This window comes from Podarcis cretensis (assembly GCF_951804945.1).
Source record: "Podarcis cretensis genome assembly, chromosome: 3".
Classification (NCBI taxonomy): Eukaryota; Metazoa; Chordata; class Lepidosauria; order Squamata; family Lacertidae; genus Podarcis; species Podarcis cretensis.
In genome coordinates, this window is record NC_137172.1 from 56,816,053 (window position 1) to 56,838,952 (window position 22,900).

At 39.9% G+C, this 22,900-nt stretch overlaps 3 protein-coding genes across 7 annotated transcripts in view; 1 reads left to right on the forward strand and 2 right to left on the reverse strand.

Annotated features, from left to right (window-relative positions):
• TFB1M (transcription factor B1, mitochondrial) overlaps window positions 1-15,352 on the forward strand; it is a 31,607-nt gene extending 16,255 nt beyond the window's left edge. The window contains exons 7-9 of one of the 2 annotated variants that reach the window (XM_079971568.1): window positions 12,909-13,036; window positions 14,894-15,176; window positions 15,217-15,352. In XM_079971568.1, the coding sequence (XP_079827694.1) occupies window positions 12,909-13,036; window positions 14,894-15,137 (372 nt within the window). In that variant the 3' untranslated portion in view covers window positions 15,138-15,176; window positions 15,217-15,352. Of the gene's footprint in view, window positions 1-12,908; window positions 13,037-14,893 lie in introns of both variants that reach the window. The other variant, XM_079971569.1, reaches the window with a different exon arrangement.
• On the reverse strand, window positions 2,943-8,583 carry CLDN20 (claudin 20). The gene is made up of 3 exons (XM_079971571.1): window positions 8,554-8,583; window positions 7,986-8,062; window positions 2,943-3,912 (listed from the first exon to the last, which is right to left on the reverse strand). The coding sequence occupies exon 3, from the start codon at window positions 3,822-3,824 to the stop codon at window positions 3,162-3,164; it is 663 nt and encodes a 220-aa protein (XP_079827697.1). The 5' UTR covers window positions 3,825-3,912; window positions 7,986-8,062; window positions 8,554-8,583; the 3' UTR covers window positions 2,943-3,161.
• Window positions 15,353-15,359: 7 nt separating the features above from the next.
• Window positions 15,360-22,900, reverse strand: part of TIAM2 (TIAM Rac1 associated GEF 2) — a 104,340-nt gene continuing 96,799 nt past the window's right edge. For all 4 annotated transcript variants that reach the window (XM_079971485.1, XM_079971483.1, XM_079971484.1 and 1 more), the window contains 6 exons: window positions 22,753-22,861; window positions 20,140-20,198; window positions 19,610-19,715; window positions 18,517-18,604; window positions 17,898-18,052; window positions 15,360-16,399 (listed from right to left, as the gene is read on the reverse strand). In XM_079971485.1, the coding sequence (XP_079827611.1) occupies window positions 15,759-16,399; window positions 17,898-18,052; window positions 18,517-18,604; window positions 19,610-19,715; window positions 20,140-20,198; window positions 22,753-22,861 (1,158 nt within the window). In that variant the 3' untranslated portion in view covers window positions 15,360-15,758. The remainder of the gene's footprint in view (window positions 16,400-17,897; window positions 18,053-18,516; window positions 18,605-19,609; window positions 19,716-20,139; window positions 20,199-22,752; window positions 22,862-22,900) is intronic.

The following is a 22,900-nucleotide window of genomic DNA, read 5'->3' on the forward strand; positions in this document are numbered from 1 at the left end:
CATTCAAGCTTGTAGCTCACTGTAGCTCAGAAGAGCTTGTATTCTCTTCTGGGGACTATGTTTGCTCCTGGATCTCCCTGTTGGGGGAGCAATGCGGTCTGGATTATATGTCTTACTTTGTGGGTGTCGTACATGTGGAGGATTCTGTATTTGGTTTTCCTTTCATACCATGATCTTGATCCTTTATCTTAATGACCAAGTAGCAACATTAATATTTCTGTGAATCTTCTTTCTCCTGGTTTAAGTTTTAGCATATCTTTTCTTTATTTAAGAAAAAATATATACATTGGACTGTAAAAAGCCCCCCAACACACCTGAGCTTGTTTAGGTATCACAGGTATTTGCAATAAAAACAAGACAGTATTTATTTATTCATTCTAAAAGAGTTGTTGGCGGGGGCGGGTAGACACCTTATTATTTACAGACCTAAGATTGAACCACTGCAATCACCAAATAACTTTGGTACATTCTTGGTCTGTCTGTCCATCAATCTATAGTGGGTAATGAAACAAGTTTCTTGATTTTTAACACACGTTTCACATTTGATCAAGAGCCCTGCTGAATCAGACCAAAGGCCGATCTAGTCCAACATTCTGTTGCTCCCACGTGGCTAGCTAGACTTGCCTGTAAGGCTCACAAAAAGGACACTAGGGCAATAGATCTTTCCCTATTGTTGTTTGCAAACAACTGAGGCATGCTGCCTCTGATCCTGAAGGTGGCCTATAGCATCTTTGCTAGTAGTCATTAATAGCCTTATCTTCTGTGAATTTGTCTAATCACCTTTTTAAGCTGTCTAACTTTGTTGCCGGGACGCAGGTGGCGCTGTGGGTTAAAGCCTCAGCGCCTAGGACTTGCCGATCGAAAGGTCGGCGGTTTGAATCCCTGCGGCGGGGTGCGCTCCCGCTGCTCGGTCCCAGCGCCTGCCAACCTAGCAGTTCGAAAGCACCTCCGGGTGCAAGTAGATAAATAGGGACCGCTTACCAGCGGGAAGGTAAATGGCGTTTCCGTGTGCGGCTCTGGCTCGCCAGAGCAGCGATGTCACGCTGGCCACGTGACCCAGAAGTGTCTCCGGACAGCGCTGGCCCCTGGCCTCTTAAGTGAGATGGGCGCACAACCCCAGAGTCTGTCAAGACTGGCCCGTACGGGCAGGGGTACCTTTACCTTTTAACTTTGTTGCCATCACCACATCTTGTGATGGTGAATTCCACAGTTTAACTATGCAGTGCGTGAACAGTTCCTGTCTTGAATCTCCCACCTTTCAGCCTTATTCAATGAACCTGGCTATTAGCTAGTAGTATGAAAGAGCAAGAAAACATCTCTCTTCACACCAGACATTATTTTATACACCTCTAGCATGTCCCCTCTTACCTTTTTTGTAAATTAAGAAGACCCAAATGTTGCAACATATCTTAGTATGGGAGTTACTTCAGCTCCCTTTTCATTTTGGTGCCCTTTTCCTGTACCTTTTCTAGGAAGAGCTGTTCACATCTCCAACTCAGAGCTAATATTTGAAAGATGGGTAGAAAAATTAAAACTAATATGGAACTAATAATCTTACTCATCTTTTACAAGAGGCCAAGCCATATTCTTTAGTGAAATGTAAACTCATTATATATATTTGCACTAGAATATCTGTGTGTATAGGGGACGCAGGTGGCGCTGTGGGTTAAAGCCTCAGCGCCTAGGACTTGCCGATCGAAAGGTCGGCGGTTCGAATCCCTGCGGCGGGGTGCGCTCCCGCTGCTCGGTCCCAGCGCCTGCCAACCTAGCAGTTCGAAAGCACCTCCGGGTGCAAGTAGATAAATAGGGACCGCTTACCAGCGGGAAGGTAAACGGCGTTTCTGTGTGCGGCTCTGGCTCGCCAGAGCAGCGATGTCACGCTGGCCACGTGACCTGGAAGTGTCTCCGGACAGCGCTGGCCCCTGGCCTCTTAAGTGAGATGGGCGCACAACCCCAGAGTCTGTCAAGACTGGCCCATACGGGCAGGGGTACCTTTACCTTTACCTATCTGTGTGTATGCAAATTTACATGTGTCCCAAGTTATGGCCCAAACGTCTCTTTTCTATTCCTTCCCTTATGTACCAAAGGATTCAAACTCTGCCTCGCCTCCTGAATAGAAATGAGGGGTTCCCCACAGTGACTAATAATCATTTCAGCATGTTAAAAAGAAGGTTATGAGAATCAAGGCAAATTAACCAAGTGAATCATGCTGACAAAGTAATTGCAAACTGAGTTGCTATCACCTGCAAGAACTCTTTGTGTGGCAGATTGCCAGTAACTCTGATCCAATAGTAAATAGTTTGCATAAAATAAAGGATTTAAAGAAACCAAATGATGTACAGGTTAAAATCACACTGAAGCCCTGAACAGATTGGGAACAGATGCATTTTGGTTAGTTAAATCATGCAGTGACTTGGGTATAACATACAGAAGTCAAGGAGAAGACAAAAAATATTTTTAAAGTGGAGCATGAAATTGGAGGGTTTAAGTTTCTTTTAGTTACAGAGGCTGCTGCTGATACACCCATTTCTTAGTCCTGAGCTGTGTCTAACTCTTCAATTAGCTGCAGACTGCTAAGTAGACATTTTTTAAAAAAACATAAAAATGGAATCTGCTGCAGGTGGTCAGGAGATGAGGGGGCAGCTTTGGCAACAACTGAAGCAGTGTCTTCAGCCTCTGATATGGAAATACACGAGGCTTTGTTTGTTTTTAAATGAAGAAATTTAGTTACCATGGTAGTTGGGTATTGACAATGAAAGCTACAATTTTAAAAACAATACATAGGGTTTCACATAAAGGCAGAGTAGGTTTGGCGGGTATTCTAATTAAAATTAGAGTTGTGTTGAAATTAAGTAAGCCACATTACAGATATCTAACTTTCACATGCTAAAAAAACAACAACATGTACAGTACGCATTTTTACCGTTCTTTTTTTTTCCCCCCTAATACAATTCAGTTGCAAAGCAATATCAACATAAATTAATGGTTGTTGCAGTGATTTAAATCCCCCCCCCCCGTACCATACCAGAGTGTAATTATGACACTTGCATCAAGAACAAAAAACTTTCTTCGATATTTTAAAAAACCCAGAACTACAATAAACACTACCCCCCCCACACACAACTGAGCAGGAGCCTTGAGTGACAGACAGACAACTGTATTTACACATAATCCTTCAGGTTGTAGCCTGTGTTGTTCTCTTGCTGGGCAGCTGGGAACTGTTGCTGTGTTTTGTTGGGATAAATCCATGTTCTTTGCTGCTTTGTAAAACAGGAAGTGCCAAAGATGGCACCTGCAGTGAGCAGAAGTCCTGCTGAAATGAATCCAATGTAAACTGCTCCTCCTGGTTCATGCTTACTGCTTTCTGGGACTGTTGGGTCCAGAAAATTTGAAATGATTTCTCTCGTGTACCAGGCTGTTGGTATCAAGCCGAATATACCTGCAAGGATGAAGAAGACTCCTCCTGCAAATGTAGTGTGGCTTTTGGTGTCCTGGTCTCCTCCCAGCCGAGTGCACTTCATCCCCACCGTGGCGATGCAGATTCCAAAAGTGGAGAGGATGCAAGACAACACCATGGTGGTCCGTGCTGCCTGGATGTAAACAGGGAGGGAGAGGACTGAATATTTCAACGTGCAGCTAAACATCCCGGTGCTGTACCATGTGCAGTCCATCCAGAGTCCTTGCATCTGAATTATGGCTGTGATGATGTTTGAACCTACGTCTGCGTTCACCTTCCAGTTGGGCAACAAGGTGGCTGTAATTGCACCGAAAACGCCAAACAAGGCTAGAATGAAAGCAAAGAACTGTAGAGCTGCTGATGCCATGATGAGATGTGCTGTCACCTTTTGTCTGCCTGTTCCTCTCCTGTTGTAAACCTTTGTATGCCTGATGGCTCCCTAGCCACGGCTATAGCTGTCCGCATGTGATAGAAGGGGGAGGAAGGGGGGAAATGGCAGGGGCAAAGGAAAGAGAAATGAGCAAACTAGAACACTTGCATTTAAAATCACTGCTATCTGAATGAATGACTGAACGTAACCCTGCAGCAGATGAGAGGGCTACAAAAGCACAGAGCAGCTGTACACAGGGTACTTGAACAGAAATGATTATAAATGAACAGTGTGTGAGCGACTGAGCACAAGGAACTACCCTTCAATATTCTGCCACTTCAATAAAACTCAAATTGAAACACTGAAGGCACAAGACTAGGATCATGTAAATGCCAAAAAACACAGAAATACAAAATTGAGCTATTCTTGCCCTCAGTGACCATCTCGCTTCTGTGGCACAAAAGTAGAAGAAGGTATCTATTCAAATCTACAGTTAACTAAAGCAATGGCTTGTAAGTATATACTTTCTTCCCTGTTTCCATAGGAAATTTTAATCCTTGGAAATTTAGGTCAGTATAATCTTTTCCCCATTTACATGGTTTTTAATGGTTCAGCAAGTACTCTTTTATGTATATACGTATCTCATAAAATTTGTACACTGTTTCATTTTTTAAAAAAAAAAACCTCAGCAGTTTACAAAAAGAATAAAATGATCAATAAAAGCAGTTAAAACAATTATTTTTTAAATTAAATCAGTGGTAAACTAAAAACAGGTTAAAGCACACATCAACGTTTTTTCTACCCATCTGAGTAGGCTTATCTAAACGAAAATGATTCTAGCAGGCATCAAAAAGAGCACAGTAAAGGCCCCTGTCTGATGTCAATAGGCAGGGGGTTCCAAAGCGTGGGTGCTGCAGCACTAAAAGATTGGTTTCTTACAAATGCAGAATAGGTATTATGTGGCCCCTGTAACAGTGCCAGTTCTTCATATCAAAGTGTTTGAGTAGACATATATGAATTGAGGCAATCTTTCAGGTAAACTGGTCCCAAGTTGTTGTTTTACAAAAAATCTGTTTCCTTACTATTTTCTGAAGAGCAAAGCTCAAATTTCTGTGTTGGCCATATAGAACTTGAAATTCCTAAGGACTAGAGCAGGGGTTGGCAAGGTTTACCGGCCATGGGCCAGATCACTCCCACAGAGATCGTCCATGGGCTGGACTGGCGCAGTGCAATGCCGGAAATCACGTCTGCGCAGGTCCGCGGTGCCAGAAATCGCTTCTGTGCATGCCCAGATGCCGAAAATCATGCCTGCGCAGAAGCGTTTTTCAGTGTCTGGACATGCACAGAAGCGATTTCTGGTATCTGCATGCCCGCAGATGCCATTTCCGGCGCCGTACTGCGCTGATTTAGCACAGCACGCGGGGGACTTCCTGAGCAGATGGCTCAGTTGGGCAGCTCGTGGGCCGGTAAAACTGTCTTTGTGGGCTGCACATTGCCAACCCCTGGACTAGAAACTTAAATTTACCCTATCCCTTGATACAAACTAACCACCTCTGATATAGCACAATAACTAAGAGTAAATAAAGCTATTGCTAAAGACTGAAAGAATGATTCAGCTACGTTTAAGTACATTTAAATTTTGTTGGTTTTAAACGGCAAGGTCAGCTGCATGTTAACTCTGAAATCAACGCTGCCGCTGAAATCAGTGACACTTAAATGTGCTTAACATTAGCTGGATCATTTCCTTGCAGTCTAAATGATGCCTGGTACATGGAAAACTCTTATATAGCTCTAGGTTTCATATATTTTGTTGGACAAAGAGCCATGATAATTAAAATTATAGAATAATAATGTTATAATTACTTTTAATTTCAATTCAAATGAATTGGATTTAGAAGGAGAGGAGGTTTGAGCATTCTAACTATAGAGAAAGGTCATTAGTTTTATACTATTAATCCTAAAGTATTGAATGCAAGCTCATCTAATTAATTTTGCTGTTCATAAGACCACTTACTGGCATTCATAGCTTTTAAATAGTGCCAGTGACTTAAGTTGGGTGGTATCACTTAGTAACAGGGTGGATAAAATTGCAGGTCCATTAATTTTGGTAGGACTTTACCAGTTAACCACTTGAAGGTCTAAGCAGAAAGGCTTGGGGAATTCCAATACATTTTTGCTCTAGGTGTTACATTTAGGTCCTCTGCGCCTGCAAACATCCCATCTCTTGCCACATTGAAATGGACATGAGTTCAGTACCTCTTAAACCATTTGGCTTCAGTGGAAAAGTGCACAAAGTGTATTCGGGGGCAGGGTGCTGCTACCTAGTGCAACAATAATGCTGGCCCACATGGGCCAGTAGTCTAACTCAGTGCATATGTGTGTACTCTTTGGAACCAACCTGTATGATAGAAGCAATAGTAGGACTTGGTGTGATTAGGTTTTTTTAAAAATACATATATTTGAATTTGAAATGCTGGGCTTATACTGAATGGTAGATGAGCTAACATCTCTTGTTAAAAGCAGCATGTAATTGACATACAAGCCTGAGCATATTCAGAATCCAGTAATTAATGGATTCTTCAGCTTGTACATTTCTCATGTATATAACAAGACTTGGAATCTAAAATGTGCTGCCAACATCTTAAAAACATGAAAACAGCCTTTTTTTTTACCTGCTTAGGTAGATATTTTGAAGAATAGAGTGGTTTAAGAAAAAATAACTTTTGACCTTTTCTGTAAATACTGCATTGCGTGCACCTATGGTTAGAACAAGCTTAGAACAATGGCCTGCCCACCTTGGTTTTTTTTAGGGGGGGGGGATTTGTATGACATCTGTTATGACTGACATCTGCTGATTTTAACTTTTACTTGGGCCAGAGAAAGAAACTAAATTAGTTTTATACATATATTTTATATAATTGATGTTGTCTGTCCTTTAATAGGTATTTTATTTTCTGGATAATGATTTTATAGCTAAAGAAGCACTTTAATAAGCTTTCTAAACAAATCTTCCTCAGTTCCCCACAAACCCTAATTGCCATCTCTTCTGTTGTATGAGCCAAAGTACCCTTTTCACTACCTACCACACACATTATACTGCAACTTGTGTAGAGAAGGGAGTCACTGTCTGTCCCCTGTGATCCAAAATTTAACTTCTTTTTTCAAAAGGTACATTAAAAGAAATTTCTGGCAGATGTGAAGTTCTCTTGGCATCTTTTGATTGTGTCATGGACCAAAGTTCTAAATATCACCTGGGCTACTCAGAACAATTTTCTGTTTCCTTGCCCTCTCTCCCCCTTTCAGCAGAGAAACTGTATTTAGTTATCTGCCCCATTTGCCACCAATGCAGAGATACACATTCTTTCCTGCCCTTCTGGTAGTCTTTGAAAAGTGTGACACCCAGTTAGTGATCAGTTTATGGAACTGCTGCCATGGCAGAAAATCTTGATTGGTTCTGACAACTTCAGGAAATTTTGCTTTATTAATTTCTCAGTAAGAAAAATTAGTAAGAGAAGTTGGTATCAGTAAGAGAAGTTGGTCAGGAGAGCTGTCCTGTTATATTATTATTATTATTATTATTATTATTATTCATTTATTTCTATGCTGCCTTTCTCTTAGACTAGGACGCAAGGCAGCTTACAGATATATCTGCTTCTAAAACAGTCCAACCTAAAACAGTTATGTAAGAGCCTTTCTACCCTCTCATAGCCTCAATTTTCCACAATATAGTTTTATATAGCTTGAAAGTTTGCTGCATCTTTAAAGAGCTGCTTGGCTCAGCAAAAGAGATTGACTTGTTAACTAGGTCTATATTTCTGTGGGACCAGCAGGCTACCAACCAACCCATGGATCTGCCACAGAGCAGGTGCCGCTGTTTACTCCACATCCATTTCATAGGCTGCGAGGGTGGGAAATGGAGCCATCCCTGCGTGGCACTGTCTACCCGTCATTCTTTTACTGTTTATCTTTGCTTCAGATTTTGCATTTCAGAAGCTTTAAAAATTAAAACAAGCATGATGACAATAGGAATGGTAGCTTATCCCAATAACTGCTAGAAGCAGACTAAATTACACGCACATTAAACTGCAATGTTTGGTTAGAACATTTTTAAACACCATAAACTGTAATGTACAGAGTCTAATGAAGTTCAGTACTTACTGCTAAATGGGAGATTCAGGATGCTTTCTCAGTAGTATAGGTCGTAGAAACAACTTCTCTTGAATGTAAAGATCTCTCTTCATTAAAAAATGCATTGGGCTTTTTTTATTAAACAAAAATAGCTCTCTGATGCTATGACCACAGCAGTCCTGCCCATTCCCTGTCTTAGTACCATCTACTGGAGAATAAAGAACTACTTTGTTTAATGAATCTGCACTGAAGGGGGGGGTACTTTGTTGAAGGAGCACATGCAAAGCTATCATGGAAGAAACACATGTAAACCCTTAATTCTAAAAATACAATGATTTCTAGATCCTATGATGAATATTTGACAGTAGTTTAGAAATCAGGAGAAATGTAGACCCTATATTTTAAAAGCTGCTTTAATTATAAGGAAATGAAACTTCAGAGTGACCTTTACTGCACCTGCAAATCAGAATTTACATTGCAAACAGCCACCACTACCCCAAATCCTCCACAATAAGTTTATAATTCCTGCTGTTAATTATGGTGCAGAAATATATTTAAAGTGACAAAGGTATACGGCTGAGTTTTACATACCTGCTACTAGTAGCTTGTAGCCTTCTCTAGTTCTTTCTGTAATTAGTCACCTTTCCCTAAAGACCAGAAGGCAAAATAAAGTAGTAATGCTGATGAGGCTTTGTGATTAAATACAGAGCACTGTTGAGGAGATCCTGACAAGTCAGCAAGAGGGAGACTAAAAAGCAAAGAAAGTGGGAAGGGAAACCTGCTGATTGTGCAGCAAGATAAATATGAGTTCTCCCTATTGTTGTCTGACTCTTCGCAGTGTGTAGAAAAGGAAAAGGCAGTGGTTTGTAGTATGTGATAGTTGACAGCTACATAATTTTATCCCTTGCTTCGTTAGTCTTGGAAGTAAATGGAGTTCTACGTTTTCCTCTCCGAACAGTTTTAATGTTGAGTTTTTAAGGCAGATCCATACCACAGTAATGTAGTTTCACATTTGATTTCTGCAGCCTCTGGTGATTGTGTCTGGGCTTAGTAATGGTTGACCCTGGGCTGCGACAGGGTCTCTGATTGAGCTTTGGGAGTGAAGCTGCTTGGGAGTGAAGTTTATTGTAGCAACAGGATAAACCCCTTCCTTTCTCCAGCCCAGTATAAGGATAGGGGTTTGTTTCTGTGGTCTCATGCGCTTTGAAAACACTTGGAAGCTTTTCATGTCTGGAGAGGACTACAATTCTATTAAAACACTTCATTGGGCGTAAGTCTAATTGAACTCGGTGTGACTTACACCTGAGTAAACATTCATAGCATTGGGCTGCACATGTATTTGACTTAATGGCATTAAATTTGTTTAAAGCATTGAAATGGATGGCTTACTCAGTGGACCCCATGGCTGACAGTGGAAATGCACAGCAAAAGTACATGTGGTTGTAACTCATTTATGAAGTTGCTAGACTAGTATTCCTTTAAATTGGGGAAACTGACCCACAAGATGCTGCTGGACTACAACTCCCACCATCCCTGACCATTGGCTATGCTAATGGAAGTTGGGGTCCACCAAAGCTGGAGGGCCACAGACGCTCCATCCTTTCTGCAAATAAAGGGATGTCTGTAAAGCAGCAAGGGGATGGAATGGTAAATCATAATTATTTCTCTTTTTATTCCCCTGGTCAGGTAGTTAGGTAGACGTATCCAGGGCCATGATGGGCCAGCAGTTTTTGAAACTCTGCAGGTGGGAGATTCAACAGAGTTGTTGTGGTAGTGGAAATCAGTGCAATGAATCCCACTAGTGCAATGCAAGTCCACCACCCCCACCCCCCCAATCTGCTTGAGAAGGTTAGGAGAACCCCCAGAACAGCATGCAGCACTGCACTCCATTGGCTGTTTTTCCTTACTCATTTTGTGAACTTGCAATAAGTACTTAAGCTTCAAGAGCAGACAGATTGTTGTATAAATGGGTTTTATTGCATTTATTTAATGAGCAATCCTGGTTTATATAGATAGTGAATTGTAGACTAGTTTAAGCTGCATTTCTAGCCATGCTTAATAGCAAGTAAATATCAGTGAAATCCATGGGAACTAATCCTGAGCAAATGGTAGGTACATGTTCTTTCTCAGGCTCAGGTAAAATGCGCCTACAAGACATTGTGTATTCTTTTTCCATAGTTTTTTTTCTGTCATGGTGACGCTGCTTAGCCTAGGAGAGGGCTAAGTTGACAGAAATCTCCAACTTTCGTTTAGTTTTATTACTACATTTATACCCCACTTTTCTTCTAAAGGAGCTCAGAGGAGTTCTTGTAGCTAAAGGCTAGTGTGGTAGTTTTTTTAACTGCCCTATTTAAATTATTATTATTATTATTATTATTTATTTAGACCCCGCCCATCTGGCTAGGTTTCCCCAGCCACTCTGGGTGGCTTCCAACAAAATATTAAAATACAATAGTCCTTCATATATTAAAAGCTTCCCTAAACAGGGCTCTCTTCAGATGTCTCCTAAAAGTCTGGTAGTTGTTTCTCCTTTGATATCTGGTGGGAGGGTGTTCCACAGGGCAGGCATCACTACCGAGAAGGCCCTCTGCCTGGTTCCCTTTAACCTCACTTCTTGCAATGAGGGAACCACCAGAAGGCCCTCGGCGCTGGACCTCAGTGTCCGGGCTGAACAATGGGGTGGAGACGCTCCTTCAGGTACACTGGGCCTAGGCCATATAGTTTTAGCACTGACCTTGTATGGCATTTACAGAATTTTCCATAACAAATGAAGCAGGTATCTGCTCTGAAAAGTCTATACTGTAATATAAAACTTTCTAAATGGCAAGAGACATATGGGGGAAGCAAGGGTAACGAAACATACCTGTATGCATATACTTATCCTTATCCTTGACGAAAATGCAGGCTTCAGTTTTGCTTGAAAGGTGGGAAAGAATGTAGACTGAATAATATAGATTGGTGGTGCCATTTTACGAGTTTGCATTGTGCATTTACTTAAAATAAAAAACCAATAAATAAATGTAGATGTTTCTGTTTGGGCAAACAATTCCAATAGAAGGGGCAACAAGGTAGACTGGCTGGAGTTTAAAAGAGCAGGACACTCGGAGGCAGCAGCTAAGGATGGTAAAGTTGGAGGAGCAAAACTAGGGAGTTAACATAATATAGTTTTAAGATGTTTATTTATTACATTCTTTATTACATTATCGCTGTATATAGCTGCATGTTGTTTGAGAAAAGGATTCAAAAAGGCAATCTGTTTATCCAGAAGTCCTTTTTCTTAATGTACTGGGACTTAGCTATACAGCTGCAAATAAAATGTTTTAAGTGTGTTTTAAGTGCAATATACAGTGTGACACTAAATGGTGATGATGAGCCTTATGGAAAATTCACTGTATTTTTACAAACGCTTTTTCAAAAATGCATTTCCAGAACACTTTTTATATGTATGTAGATTTCACCCTGGACAAAATCCAGGCTTGTGTTTGCAAAACAAAACGAGCTTTGGCAACAGAAGTGACAGAATTGTTTGGGGGCTGGGGTGTAGGTCCCCCTCAGTGAGATGAGCTAGTATTTTGTCTTAGCTGTAATTTTATGTTTTACAAAAAACATTTGCAAAATAAGGTGAAGGTGGTATGATTATCAGCAGTTTTAAAATATGCTTGTGTGTACCTTGTTAGATTTTGAAATTCAGCCTGCTAGTATGCACAACGAAGAAATAGGATATAATGTTAGTAATTTCAAAGCATCCAATCAGAAGGGAACAGCATTTTCTATAACCGTTCCCATAGTAACAAAGCAGCTTTCCTAGTATTCTAAGAGCCCAAGCCTATAATGAAGTAATGAGAATTGCTTTGTATTTCCATGGAAAGAAAACATTCTAATGTACTTTATTTCTGTATATCTTAGTTTCAGTTTGAACCTAACCTGTATGATATTATCCAAAATATTTATTTATATGGGATTCCACTTCTGCAAGTGGGAAGTCCTTTGCTCATGGAATGACTGTTTCTGACCTAGTGGAAGAGGGCTGTGTGGGGACAAGAACCTCCAAGTCCAGAGTTGTTCTTCTCATGCAATATTTTTGCACATGCTCATTTTAAAAGCCAGTAGAATTTTTAACTGCTATCCTCCTATATTGCCCTTATTCATAGGGTTTCACCTACTGCAACATAACCAATGAATCATTTGTGGTACTGCATTGCAAGACATATCCTGCTATTGATTACACAATTATTCACACAAGTCATTGTTTGTTTTGGTTCCGAGTCAAAAACTTTGTTTTGGTACCATAGAATCTTCCAAAGACACACACAGAAACTGTATTGTCTTTCAGGACTGATCTTACAAGGCTCCTTCACAAAGTGTAGTTTGAGGGGCAAAAGTGCTCATAAACATTTTGCTTTACCTGTGAAAGGGGACCAGTGTGAGTTTCCTAAGAATGCCTATCCATGAACTGTCACCATATATGAAAATAGGACAGGGGTAGCCAAGGTGATACTCTGCAGAAGTTGCTGGAATGCAGCTCCCATCATCCATGACTATTGTAGTAGGAGGATGACTTTGGCAATTACTAGTTTCTATGTTGATGTGAATTTGGGGTAGATTTGTTCAAGGTAAATGCAATTATTCCAGGTTTTTCTTTACAGGACTTTGAATCCAAACTGCAGTGTAGAGCCCTTATAGAAGGAATCAAAATAGCCAACAGGATATTCTGTACATTCAGCAGCAACTCTTAATTGTGTCTTTTTAATTACCTGACATCATAATTTGCATCCTGCTACAGGAACTAGGGTGGGCACCTGGCTTGAATTTTTCAGAATGATAACCATTTTGTTTTGTTATTTGGCAGTTTAATTGGGCTAACAACTTTTTCAAATGTTTATTATTTGTACTGTAACTTTTCATTAGGCTCATATACTTTCTTAGATCCATTGTTTTTATTTCTGTTCACAGGTGGATGTGACTGTTGTTCATTTTACCCCGTTGGTGCAACCAAAAATAGAACAGCCATTTAAGCTGGTGGAGAAAGTTGTCCGAACTGTGTTTCAGTTCAGAAGGAAATATTGTCATCAAAGTGTACGGTAAGAGATCTTTTCCCTACATACAATTTAAAACATCTTCAGAATGGTATTCTTAATACAGTGGCTATGCAAAGTAATTTCACACATGGCAATCTTTAGCTGGTGATAGCAGTCAGCATGGTGTGTGAGAGAAATAGCCAGCATAGACCAAATTCCTCAGAAAGAGCTCTTGCATCTTGTATTTTCTATAGGAGGAGTTGGGAACCATTTTCTCCTCCTGGGCCAGATCCTTATCTCCCCAGCCATAAGTGGGCCAAATGTAACATGCAGCTGGGGCCACCCACCTATCAACCACTTGATGTCCTAGTGAGGTCAAGTGATGTTGTGCTTTGCAGCCCTGATTGTGGGAAATTCAAAGCACAATGCTGGGCTGTTTGAGAGTCCTTTGGTATTAACTTCTCGCTTTACTGAAGGAGGCCTTCTCCCTTCCATGCTGCTCCTTAAACCTCCAGTTTCCATTGAAGGCTGGTTGTTCCTTTGCTGGAGCAAGGTATGCACCCAGTCGGGAGTTCATCTTAAGCTGCTGATCATTCCTTTGAAGTCCCACCATTACAGACCCTGCTTGTCATCCCATGTTACGTCAGGTGTCGGGTGTGTGATCATGGCTTCCCCACTGAATCAGTGAGCTTTTCATGACCAGTGGATCACAAGTGGATATAAATCTCAATTATTTTGAGGGTAAAATATGTGTGTGTTTACCTTTTAAATACGGTAAATAAACATAATAAATTTTATTATTGGGTAAGGGAACATGAAACAAAGTAAATGAGTGTCTTCAGATATGTCTCTAAGAATAAACAGTGACACACACACACACACACACACACACACACACACACACACTGCCCATGCTACTCTATAGGCCTACAAAGAGAGAGAAAAATTATCCGGGCCTAGTTCCTTTCTACTAACTAGCATCTGCTTCACAATCCAGACCATAGTACAGCAAGCAAAAATGAGCACCAAACAGTTAAGCTCGCTGACAAGTAGTGGCCATAGCTGTGATGAAAAGGTTTACAGCAATCAGAGCATGCAAGCCACTCCTTTTAATGCAAGCGTATGGAACCTGCTGCTGGGCTGCAATTTGGATTGGCTAGGGATGATGAGCATTGGAGTGCAAGAATATATGGATTGCCACTGGCTCCCCAACCTTGCTTTAAATGCCAGGACACAACCCCATCTTGTCACTGCACCTCTATGCCCTACAATCAGCAGATGAGGCCTTGGTGCCTGTTTATTATCTGAAACTTGATTGGGATAAAGAGTGAGGCTTTCTTTGTGGCAGCACCCCTCCTTAAGGAACTGGGAGGGGGGATTTTCAGTATGGTAGAAATTTTAACAGTGTGTGGCCTGACTTTTAAAGTGAGCTGATTTGCTGCTTGCTGAAAACTAAACTTGTGATACTTTAGTGCTGCTGTTTCCATGTTGACTTGTAAGACAAAATAAAGACATCTTTGGTTTATGGTTAGGATGTCAGTGCAAGCTTGAGCTCTGTGGCTTTTCATTTTTGAACTAAAGCTTTCCATAGAGAATGGCAGTGTTTGGGAAGAGAAAGTAAAATTTCTACGTGATGTGCAGAGAAGGCAAAAAATTGGATAAGGAAAGCCAACCACTGAGTGAGGGGGCAGAGTACAGGAGATAGAGAAAAGATTGAGCAGCATAAGATGGTTCCATTGGGGTGTGGTAGACCAACAATGTGGGGTAACTGCACCTAGTGCAGGCAACTATTCTTAGCATGGATCAAGTAAGGTAATTTTATTGAAGTGGGTCACTGTTTCTGATGGTTAAAAAACCTGAATAAAGGAAGGGACCCCGTTTAACAAACTCACTTGGATTATCTCTACTATTTTCTTTCAGGGTCTTATTTCCAGAAGCTGAACGTTTAGAAAAAGCAGAACAGCTACTCAAGCTGGCAGATGTTGATCCAATTCTGCGCCCGACTCAACTTTCCATGTTTCATTTTAAAAGCCTTTGTGATGTCTATAGAAAAATGTGTGATGAAGACCCAAAACTTTTTGCATATAACTATAGGGATGAATTGACAGAGAAGCGAAAGCGGAAGAGGAGCAGATTTTGCAAGACTAAGGATGACGTGATCTAGCTCATTCTAGAAAAGTAACCAGCCGCGATGTGTGTTTCTGTCGAGTGGAATGAAATACATTCTAAGTTGGAATGTTAAGTCTTTTTGAACTAAGGTATGTGAAATTAATTGAAGAGAGAACAGTATAAAAAACAAAGCACACCAATTGCATTTAGCATTTTACTGTACAAGCTTGTAGAGAAAAATGAAAAATACAATAAGATTACAGTACAGGCTTTTTATATTTACATATATATAAAAATCAAGTATAAACATCTTAGTGCAACTTAGTGCAGGACTTTAATTTTTCTAAGATGAATTTAAAAATATTTTTAGCTTTAAATGCCCCGAATTAAAGTTGCTTGAACTTTCTCAAAAGAACATAGGTATTGACAAGAGTTCATTCCCTTTTCAAAAATTTAAAAACATCTCTTAATTTTATTTAAATGAGATTACACTGCCCTGAATCGTAAACAGCTCAATCTAAATTTCTGTTCCACAATAAATTAAAATAACTTAAGCCTTTACAACTACTTCTGTGGAAAACACAGTAGTGCATTAAACTGAATAGTTTCTCAAGTTACAATAATCACCCTTTTTAAAGTATGTAAATCTGTATGTGGTGATGCTGGAATCAGGCAGCTAGGACTTTCCATGCCTGTCTACTGTTTCATAAAAGCAGTCCTCATTAACCACTGAAGTTAAACTTTGTACACTAAATTCTCTTTCTAAAATAGAGTTCAGGTCAAAACTTGCAGCGTCTGGATGGCTATCAAGAGACTGGTGCCGTTCTTGCATTGCCAGTAATGTTCCTTTGTCACGTCTTGTGCTGTTCACTTTCCGTTTAATAGGGCAAAAGTGTGCCCTGACTAGTTTAGGGTGATCACCCACCCTCCGCCCTTCTCCATACTCACTCTCAGAAGAATACTTATCCTCTGTATCATCACTAGGATTCTCAGAAATCTTCAGCCGCTGGAACTGGATTTCTATGTCTCTTGTGGGACTGCCTTTCTTTAGAATCTGCTGGTAGTCATCCTCGTCATCACTTAAAATGTCAGATTCTTTGACAGGACTGTTTGAAAAATCTGATGCAGAGTTTTGGAGATGTTTCACGGGGGACAAATTTTTAGATTCCAGGATGCTATTGGTGGTATGGCAACTGCTACTTGGAGTACTGCTACTCAGGCTGCATTCATCAGAATCCAGTTCATTTACTTTGCCTGCTTCAGTGTTCCATTCATTACTGGGAGAGTTCTTCATTAACTTTAATGATCTTGAGGAAGCTGCCAGGGTAAAAACACATGCTAAATTCCTATACTCAACAACTCTGGCAAGCATAACAATAAGAGTTATATAGTTTCACAATTACGTTTCAGTATGAAGTAACATTTTAAACTACTTTCGTTATATCACAGGGGAGATATTTTAAGTTATGAAGTGTGGCTTCTTCAAACAAACAAAAGCTCTGAACTTAGATTGGCTGATTTATCTAGGAGCCCACAGAGCCACATTCCATGTGGACTGACTGTATAAAAATGGCAACGTTAAGCTGCCTCTTAGAGCACTAGGAAGGAACAGGGTTCAGTGCCTGTCAATAAAATAGACTAACACTATTCCCCCTGCCCCCCGAAAAAAAACTCCTACAAAGACAAGTTTGTAAGGTTCAAGTACTGAGTAAGGATCTTTGTATGAAGCTGGAGGGACTGCTGAAGTGAACAAGTTCTGCTTATGCATTATGTCGAAGATAAGGAACCGCTCATTCCTGTGCTATGCTTCAACCTTACCTCAACTGCTCTGAGGATAAGCCTCTATGGCAGTCTCAGCTCTTCAGTCAAAGGCTAAGTAAGTTTATGAGAAAGTAATTTCAAGCAGTCAGTGTAGAGGAAATACTTCTATTTTGAAGGTTGCTCAGACTTTGTGTGTGGAAGAATATCCTACTTTGTTAATCACAAAGTTGATGTGTATTATTACAATTTCTATACCATCTTTTATCTGAGGATCACAGGACAGTTTACAATATAAAAACACATACCGTAGTAACAAATAAAAGCATACCCTCCCGAAGTTTTAAAAGGCCATATATTTCTTAATTAGCAAAAGGCCTGGGAGAAGAGAAATGTTTTTGCCTGGTGCCTAAAGATACGTAAGAAAGGTTTTATATTGTTGTAAACCACTGTGATATATTTTTATGATTAAGTGGTATATAAACATTAAATAAATAAATAACCCAAATTATTAACCCCCCCCCATCCTCTTGCTTTGTTTACTATCCAGTCTGATTAAATGTTCGGGAACACTTGAAAGCTTGCATGCTGTTTTGTGACATTTCAGTTGACCTAGTAAGGTGGTGGTTCTAAGGTGGATTCTGGCTCTCCCCCTCCCCCCTTATAATCCAACACAACTGACTTTTAGTTTAAGCAAAATTAATGTTCTCCCACGCTTGTACACATTTTTTTACTATTAAATTTATGTCTCAAAAGCAAAAAAACAACCCCAAACCAACTTAGAATCAGACAGGTATTTAAAAACATCAATTTCTGTGCTTTGCAAAATTTTAGTTCTTCCTACCTTTTCAACTGCAAGATGATGCAATAACGCCTACTAAATATACAGTTGCACAACTAGTAATTTTCAACAAAGTGCAGTACAAACAGAATAAGTTTAGTTACTGTAATCTTTGTTTCCTCTCCAGCAATACTACAGATAAGTGTTTGAACATGCTTGGATAGTATTACTACAAACTAGTATGAGTTTAAATTTTGACAAAAAATACATTCTTACCCAATTTTGCTGAAACAGGAATTCGATTTTTATGCAGAACTAGGCGGCTTTTACATGTTTTCTCCAATGGTGAGTCACACTTTATTTGACGCCTTAAGTTTTCTCTTAGAATTGAACGAATCACTTTGACTATATTGGTCTTGCTTTCACAATCACTGCAAAATGCAAGAAAAGTGTAGTTAGGTTTCAGATAATACAAACACATATGATTTGTCTTTGTCTTTGTAATTTGAAGGAGCAATTTGGAAACCTTAATTGTTCACAGATGGAACAGTTAAGAGGCTGGAGAATCAGCATGAATGTGCGATTCCTCATGGGATCTGCATAAAGTTCTGTGCCTACACAGTTCAGTTCTAGAGCTTTTGAGAGCGGAGTTGGCAGAGCATATCCATAGGGAGATGATTGGCCTTGCTGCATGAGCAACAACATAAAATATCTTTCACCTGAGGTTTCTTGGGAAGTGTATATACAGCTGCCGTTAAACAAGTATGTATGCTGTGATTAATTCCAAAGGATATCTAATGGCCCAAATTATGCATATTATATAGAAGCTGTTATGTAGGGTGGGAATGAAAGGAGGAAAGACTATTTGGAGGGGAAAGTGAATCCACGATTGTACCTGCTACATAGCTGGAAGGTTGTTTCAGGTCTTCCTTCCAATTCTGACTTGGTATGAATCAATTCCCAAATGCAATTGTTTTCTGTTCCTGCATGTGGAAAGAAATACATGTTATTGTAAATATTTCATGATGTCTACAAGCCTGTTGCCAAACAATTTTCATGGAAAGACTTATGAGACCACAGGGAAAGCTTCAAGATCCTTCAAGACATAGTGCCCCTCGCCTATTACTATTGTGTTTTATATTCTAGCAATTTATGTTTTTCCCCCACCACTACTGTTTTACCAAATAAAGATGCTGTCACTCTCCCTCTGTATGCTGGTATGCAGCAGGTATACACTATCGATATGGATTATTGGGAAGAAAAATCAGGTTTCCCCCTTATTTGCAGTTGTGTCATTAACTGTATCCAACATCGCATTAGAGACTCTACCCACACTGTTTGCTTAACAGCAAAGTAAGTTCATCACCCAACACAGGATAGCTTTTTGTCATTTATCTTCTGCTGAATTAAAAAATCTTAATCTCAGATTCACAGTTACTGAAGAAATTTGTTTTTTATTGGTAAATAACAAGATACTTGGCAAATCATGTTAAACACGCTGCCTGATGTAAATAGGCACTACATTATTGACAACTATAATAAACACTGAATTCTTTCACAAGTGTCCTTCAATCGATATTCTAAAAGGTTGTGATGGATGCACTGCTTGATCAACCATGGCGACAACAAAATCTCTAGCTAAGGCCAAGTTATAAACCATCCTCCTGCATCAACATTACTTTTGCCGTCACATCAGCAGGGAATAAACCACAGTTAATTACAGGTTCCTATTTTGTCTGAATTAGGAAACTATTGTTAGTTCCAAACAGCGGGCTATGAAGCCTTAATATATTGTCTTGTTTGGAAAACATGAACCATAGTTTACATATCATTGTTTCAATGTGGCCATTTTCTTCTGTTGTTTAGCTTTACTCCATATGTTAAGATTTGAAGTAATAAAAGTACTGAACACATTCATTGGTGACAAACATCAAAAAACAATAAAAATGTTAAATAAAAAATGTATTATTATCTCTAGATAAGGTCACCTGCTGTATTGCCCAGTCGGACTTGAAGAGCAGATAAAGGAATCAGCCAACGAAATTTAAACAAGTCCAAATCATTATGATTATGCATAGTACGGACATTTGTTGCCTGTAAATAAAAAATACTGAATCAGTTTATGTGTCATTGCCTTTTAAAGAATTAATTAAAGCTTCATTCCTAGAAGACAGAATTATGCTTCTGGGGGAGGGGGGAGTTTGGATCAGGGATCATGTAAGCGAGTGACTTTTTGACATCACCCCATTTGGATGTGATGGGTAAGAAGGCAAAACAAACAAAAATCTCCCCCACCCCTTCCTAAAATGGGAAGGTTCCCCTGGATCACAGTCCCTTGCGATTCTAGATTTTTTCACCTATTTCTTATCTACTTTATCTAGAAAAATTATCTAAGTAATGTATCAAACATTACATGTATCTTCTGCACGTATACCTTGAAACATTTTGTATTGTAAATCAGAACAATAATACACAATGCATCTTAGGTAGTCTTATTTTTTGACTAAGAAAAACTTACCAGTTTCTTCTTCAGTTTGCAGTTCTCTTTATATACTAAGATGACAGCTCTTTTGAATGCTAAGAAGAGAGAGTGACAAGGCAACTTTTATTGATTAGACTTCCAAAATGAGTACTACATTTTAATTTTTGAATTCAGTTATGACATACACTAATAATAGTGTGTCTTAACTGGCAAAGCAAATTGCTACAGGTATTTGCACAGGGATTTGTGTCGTCCTCTCTAGATCTGCTATTGCTTGCATTTCACTCCTGGGGCTTATATTTATACAATCTTGGGTTGCATTTAATGAGAAGCAAGATTTTTGCCTGATTGGTATAGCTGGTAGCTGGAAGTCTTTCACTTTACCTATTCCCGAATATTGTAAACATGTTCTACTGTACATTAAAGCATTTATCTATTCACATTTTTGTCAGCTCATTTATTTTACAGAATCTGAGCACAGCTGCATCCCAATCCCATCTACGTTATCCACTTTTCTCTCCTCCTACCAATAAACTGGATCAAATTAATCTGAGATGAGTGCAATCATTCGAATTTACTATTAACAAGACTACAGTTCCAGAAGAAGCATTTAGGTTTAAGAAACATACAGAAGTTTGTTCTGGGACAATGGGATACACAAATTAAAGTGAAAGGGAATAAAAGTCAAAATACCTAATAATAATAAAGGTAAAGGTAAAGGTACCCCTGCCCATACGGGCCAGTCTTGACAGACTCTGGGGTTGTGCGCCCATCTCACTCAAGAGGCCAGGGGCCAGCGCTGTCTGGAGACACTTCCGGGTCACGTGGCCAGCGTGACATCGCTGCTCTGGCGAGCCAGAGCCGCACACGGAAACGCCGTTTACCTTCCCGCTGGTAAGCGGTCCCTATTTATCTACTTGCACCCGGAGGTGCTTTTGAACTGCTAGGTTGGCAGGCGCTGGGACCGAGCAGCGAGAGCGCACCCCGCCGCAGGGATTCAAACCGCCGACCTTTCGATCGGCAAGCCCTAGGCGCTGAGGCTTTAACCCACAGCGCCACCTGCGTTAATAATAATAATAATAATAATAATAATAATAATAATAATGATGCAATCTGTAAGAAGACTATATAATCCTTTAGTAAGAGCTATTTATAATATGCAGACACATCATTCACACAACTATAGACACAGGCATGAACAGAAATTTGATTGATTGCTGTAGGTCTTATATCTTAATTGCACAAGGCTAATTGATTCATGTTAGCACCTTGCAATTGTTACAATCTTCATCCGAGCCTTAATGATGCAGCAGCATTTTTCAGCAGCTCCAATGTGGAAACTAGCATGTATAGCAGCCTGCTCAAATTTTGAACTTTAGTTGCTAATTCTAATGATGTTCTTAAAAAGATAAGCTGGAAGGAGTTAAATACTTGAGGTGAGAGCTACCTAATGCAAACAGGCAACATCATGTGTAATGGTAGTTCTTTCTTTCTCTCCTCACCTCAGCCGCCCACCCCCCTTGCAAATTTATCTCCAAAAATAAGTTTCAAAAGGCAGAGGAAACCTCTACAGCAGATTTTGGGGATACGCAGGGGGCTGGAGGGGACAGAAGAGAAGCAGGAAGTATGGGTGTATGAGCAGATTTCTGTTGTGGCAAGTATGCAAAAATCATTGGATGCCACCCTAAGTGACTGGGGAAGGTCAAGGCAAGGCAATCAGTGGATAAGACTACATCACTCAGTCTCATCCTTGTCCATGACCTTAGCCATCTACAGCCTGCTACCCCACAATGTTTTATCTGGTGTCTCTCCCACTCTGCTAAAAGGATCAAAAATTCAAGTTACTTGAGAGCTGGTACAGCATAGTGGTTAATAGGCTGAGCCATTAAATTGGAAGTCCCTGACTCAAAACAGGAAGTCCCGCGGCTATTACCTGAATGCTATTAAGAAACATCATGATCATATACTAATAGAAAACTCATTCATGGGCAGCAAAATCAATACCATACACAAGAGAGGAGGCATCAGGATAGGCCAGGGAATACAGACATACAAATATACTTGTAGGGAGGAGGATAGACCTAGGGCAGTCAGATGCAAAAGAGGACGGGGCTCTGCATCTTCTAAAGGTATACAGAAGAATTTCAGCAGGTGTAGCTTAAATGACAAAGAGCAGAAAAACCCCATGGAGCAGACTAATGACTAAGCAGACTCAGAGGCCACAGAATGCTGGTAGATTGTTAGGAAAAATAGAAATATCAAGGAGGGAGGGAATAGAAAAACTGGAAAGAGCATGGTTAACTGACTGTGGCCCTCAACAGGAGCAATCTGCACTGCAACCTTTTGTTGCTGCTCCCACCTGTCTTATCCTCTGCAATAATGGGATGTTACTGGCCTACTCTGTAGCACTGTTATCACTGTGATAAAATGTGTAAATACTTTCACAAAAAATTTGAGATCTAAATTTTATACTATATTCACAATAATGCCCCCATCACTAATTTTCAGTAGTGGAATACATTTCAACCAAGTTCCATCTTGGAGCAAGCATAGAAAGCTAACAGATCTGATATCAAACAAGGCATACCTGTAACCACTGCATGAACTATTTTAGATAATGTTTTGACATAGTTTGAATAAATCACTCACCAAACACTGTGAGTTCCAGGTCTTTTCTTGTTTTGCCCAGTGATGAGAATGGATTCAGCCATGCAACAGTAGAGTGCATTAGAAGTTCTCCCATGGAAAGTTCGGTGACCTATGTCCATTGTAGATTAGAAGGGTTATTCATTCTAAC

Bases quoted from the DNA above. Each gene is read 5' to 3' on its own strand.
- CLDN20 (XM_079971571.1), bottom strand. From the start codon at position 3,824: ATGGCATCAGCAGCTCTACAGTTCTTTGCTTTCATTCTAGCCTTGTTT.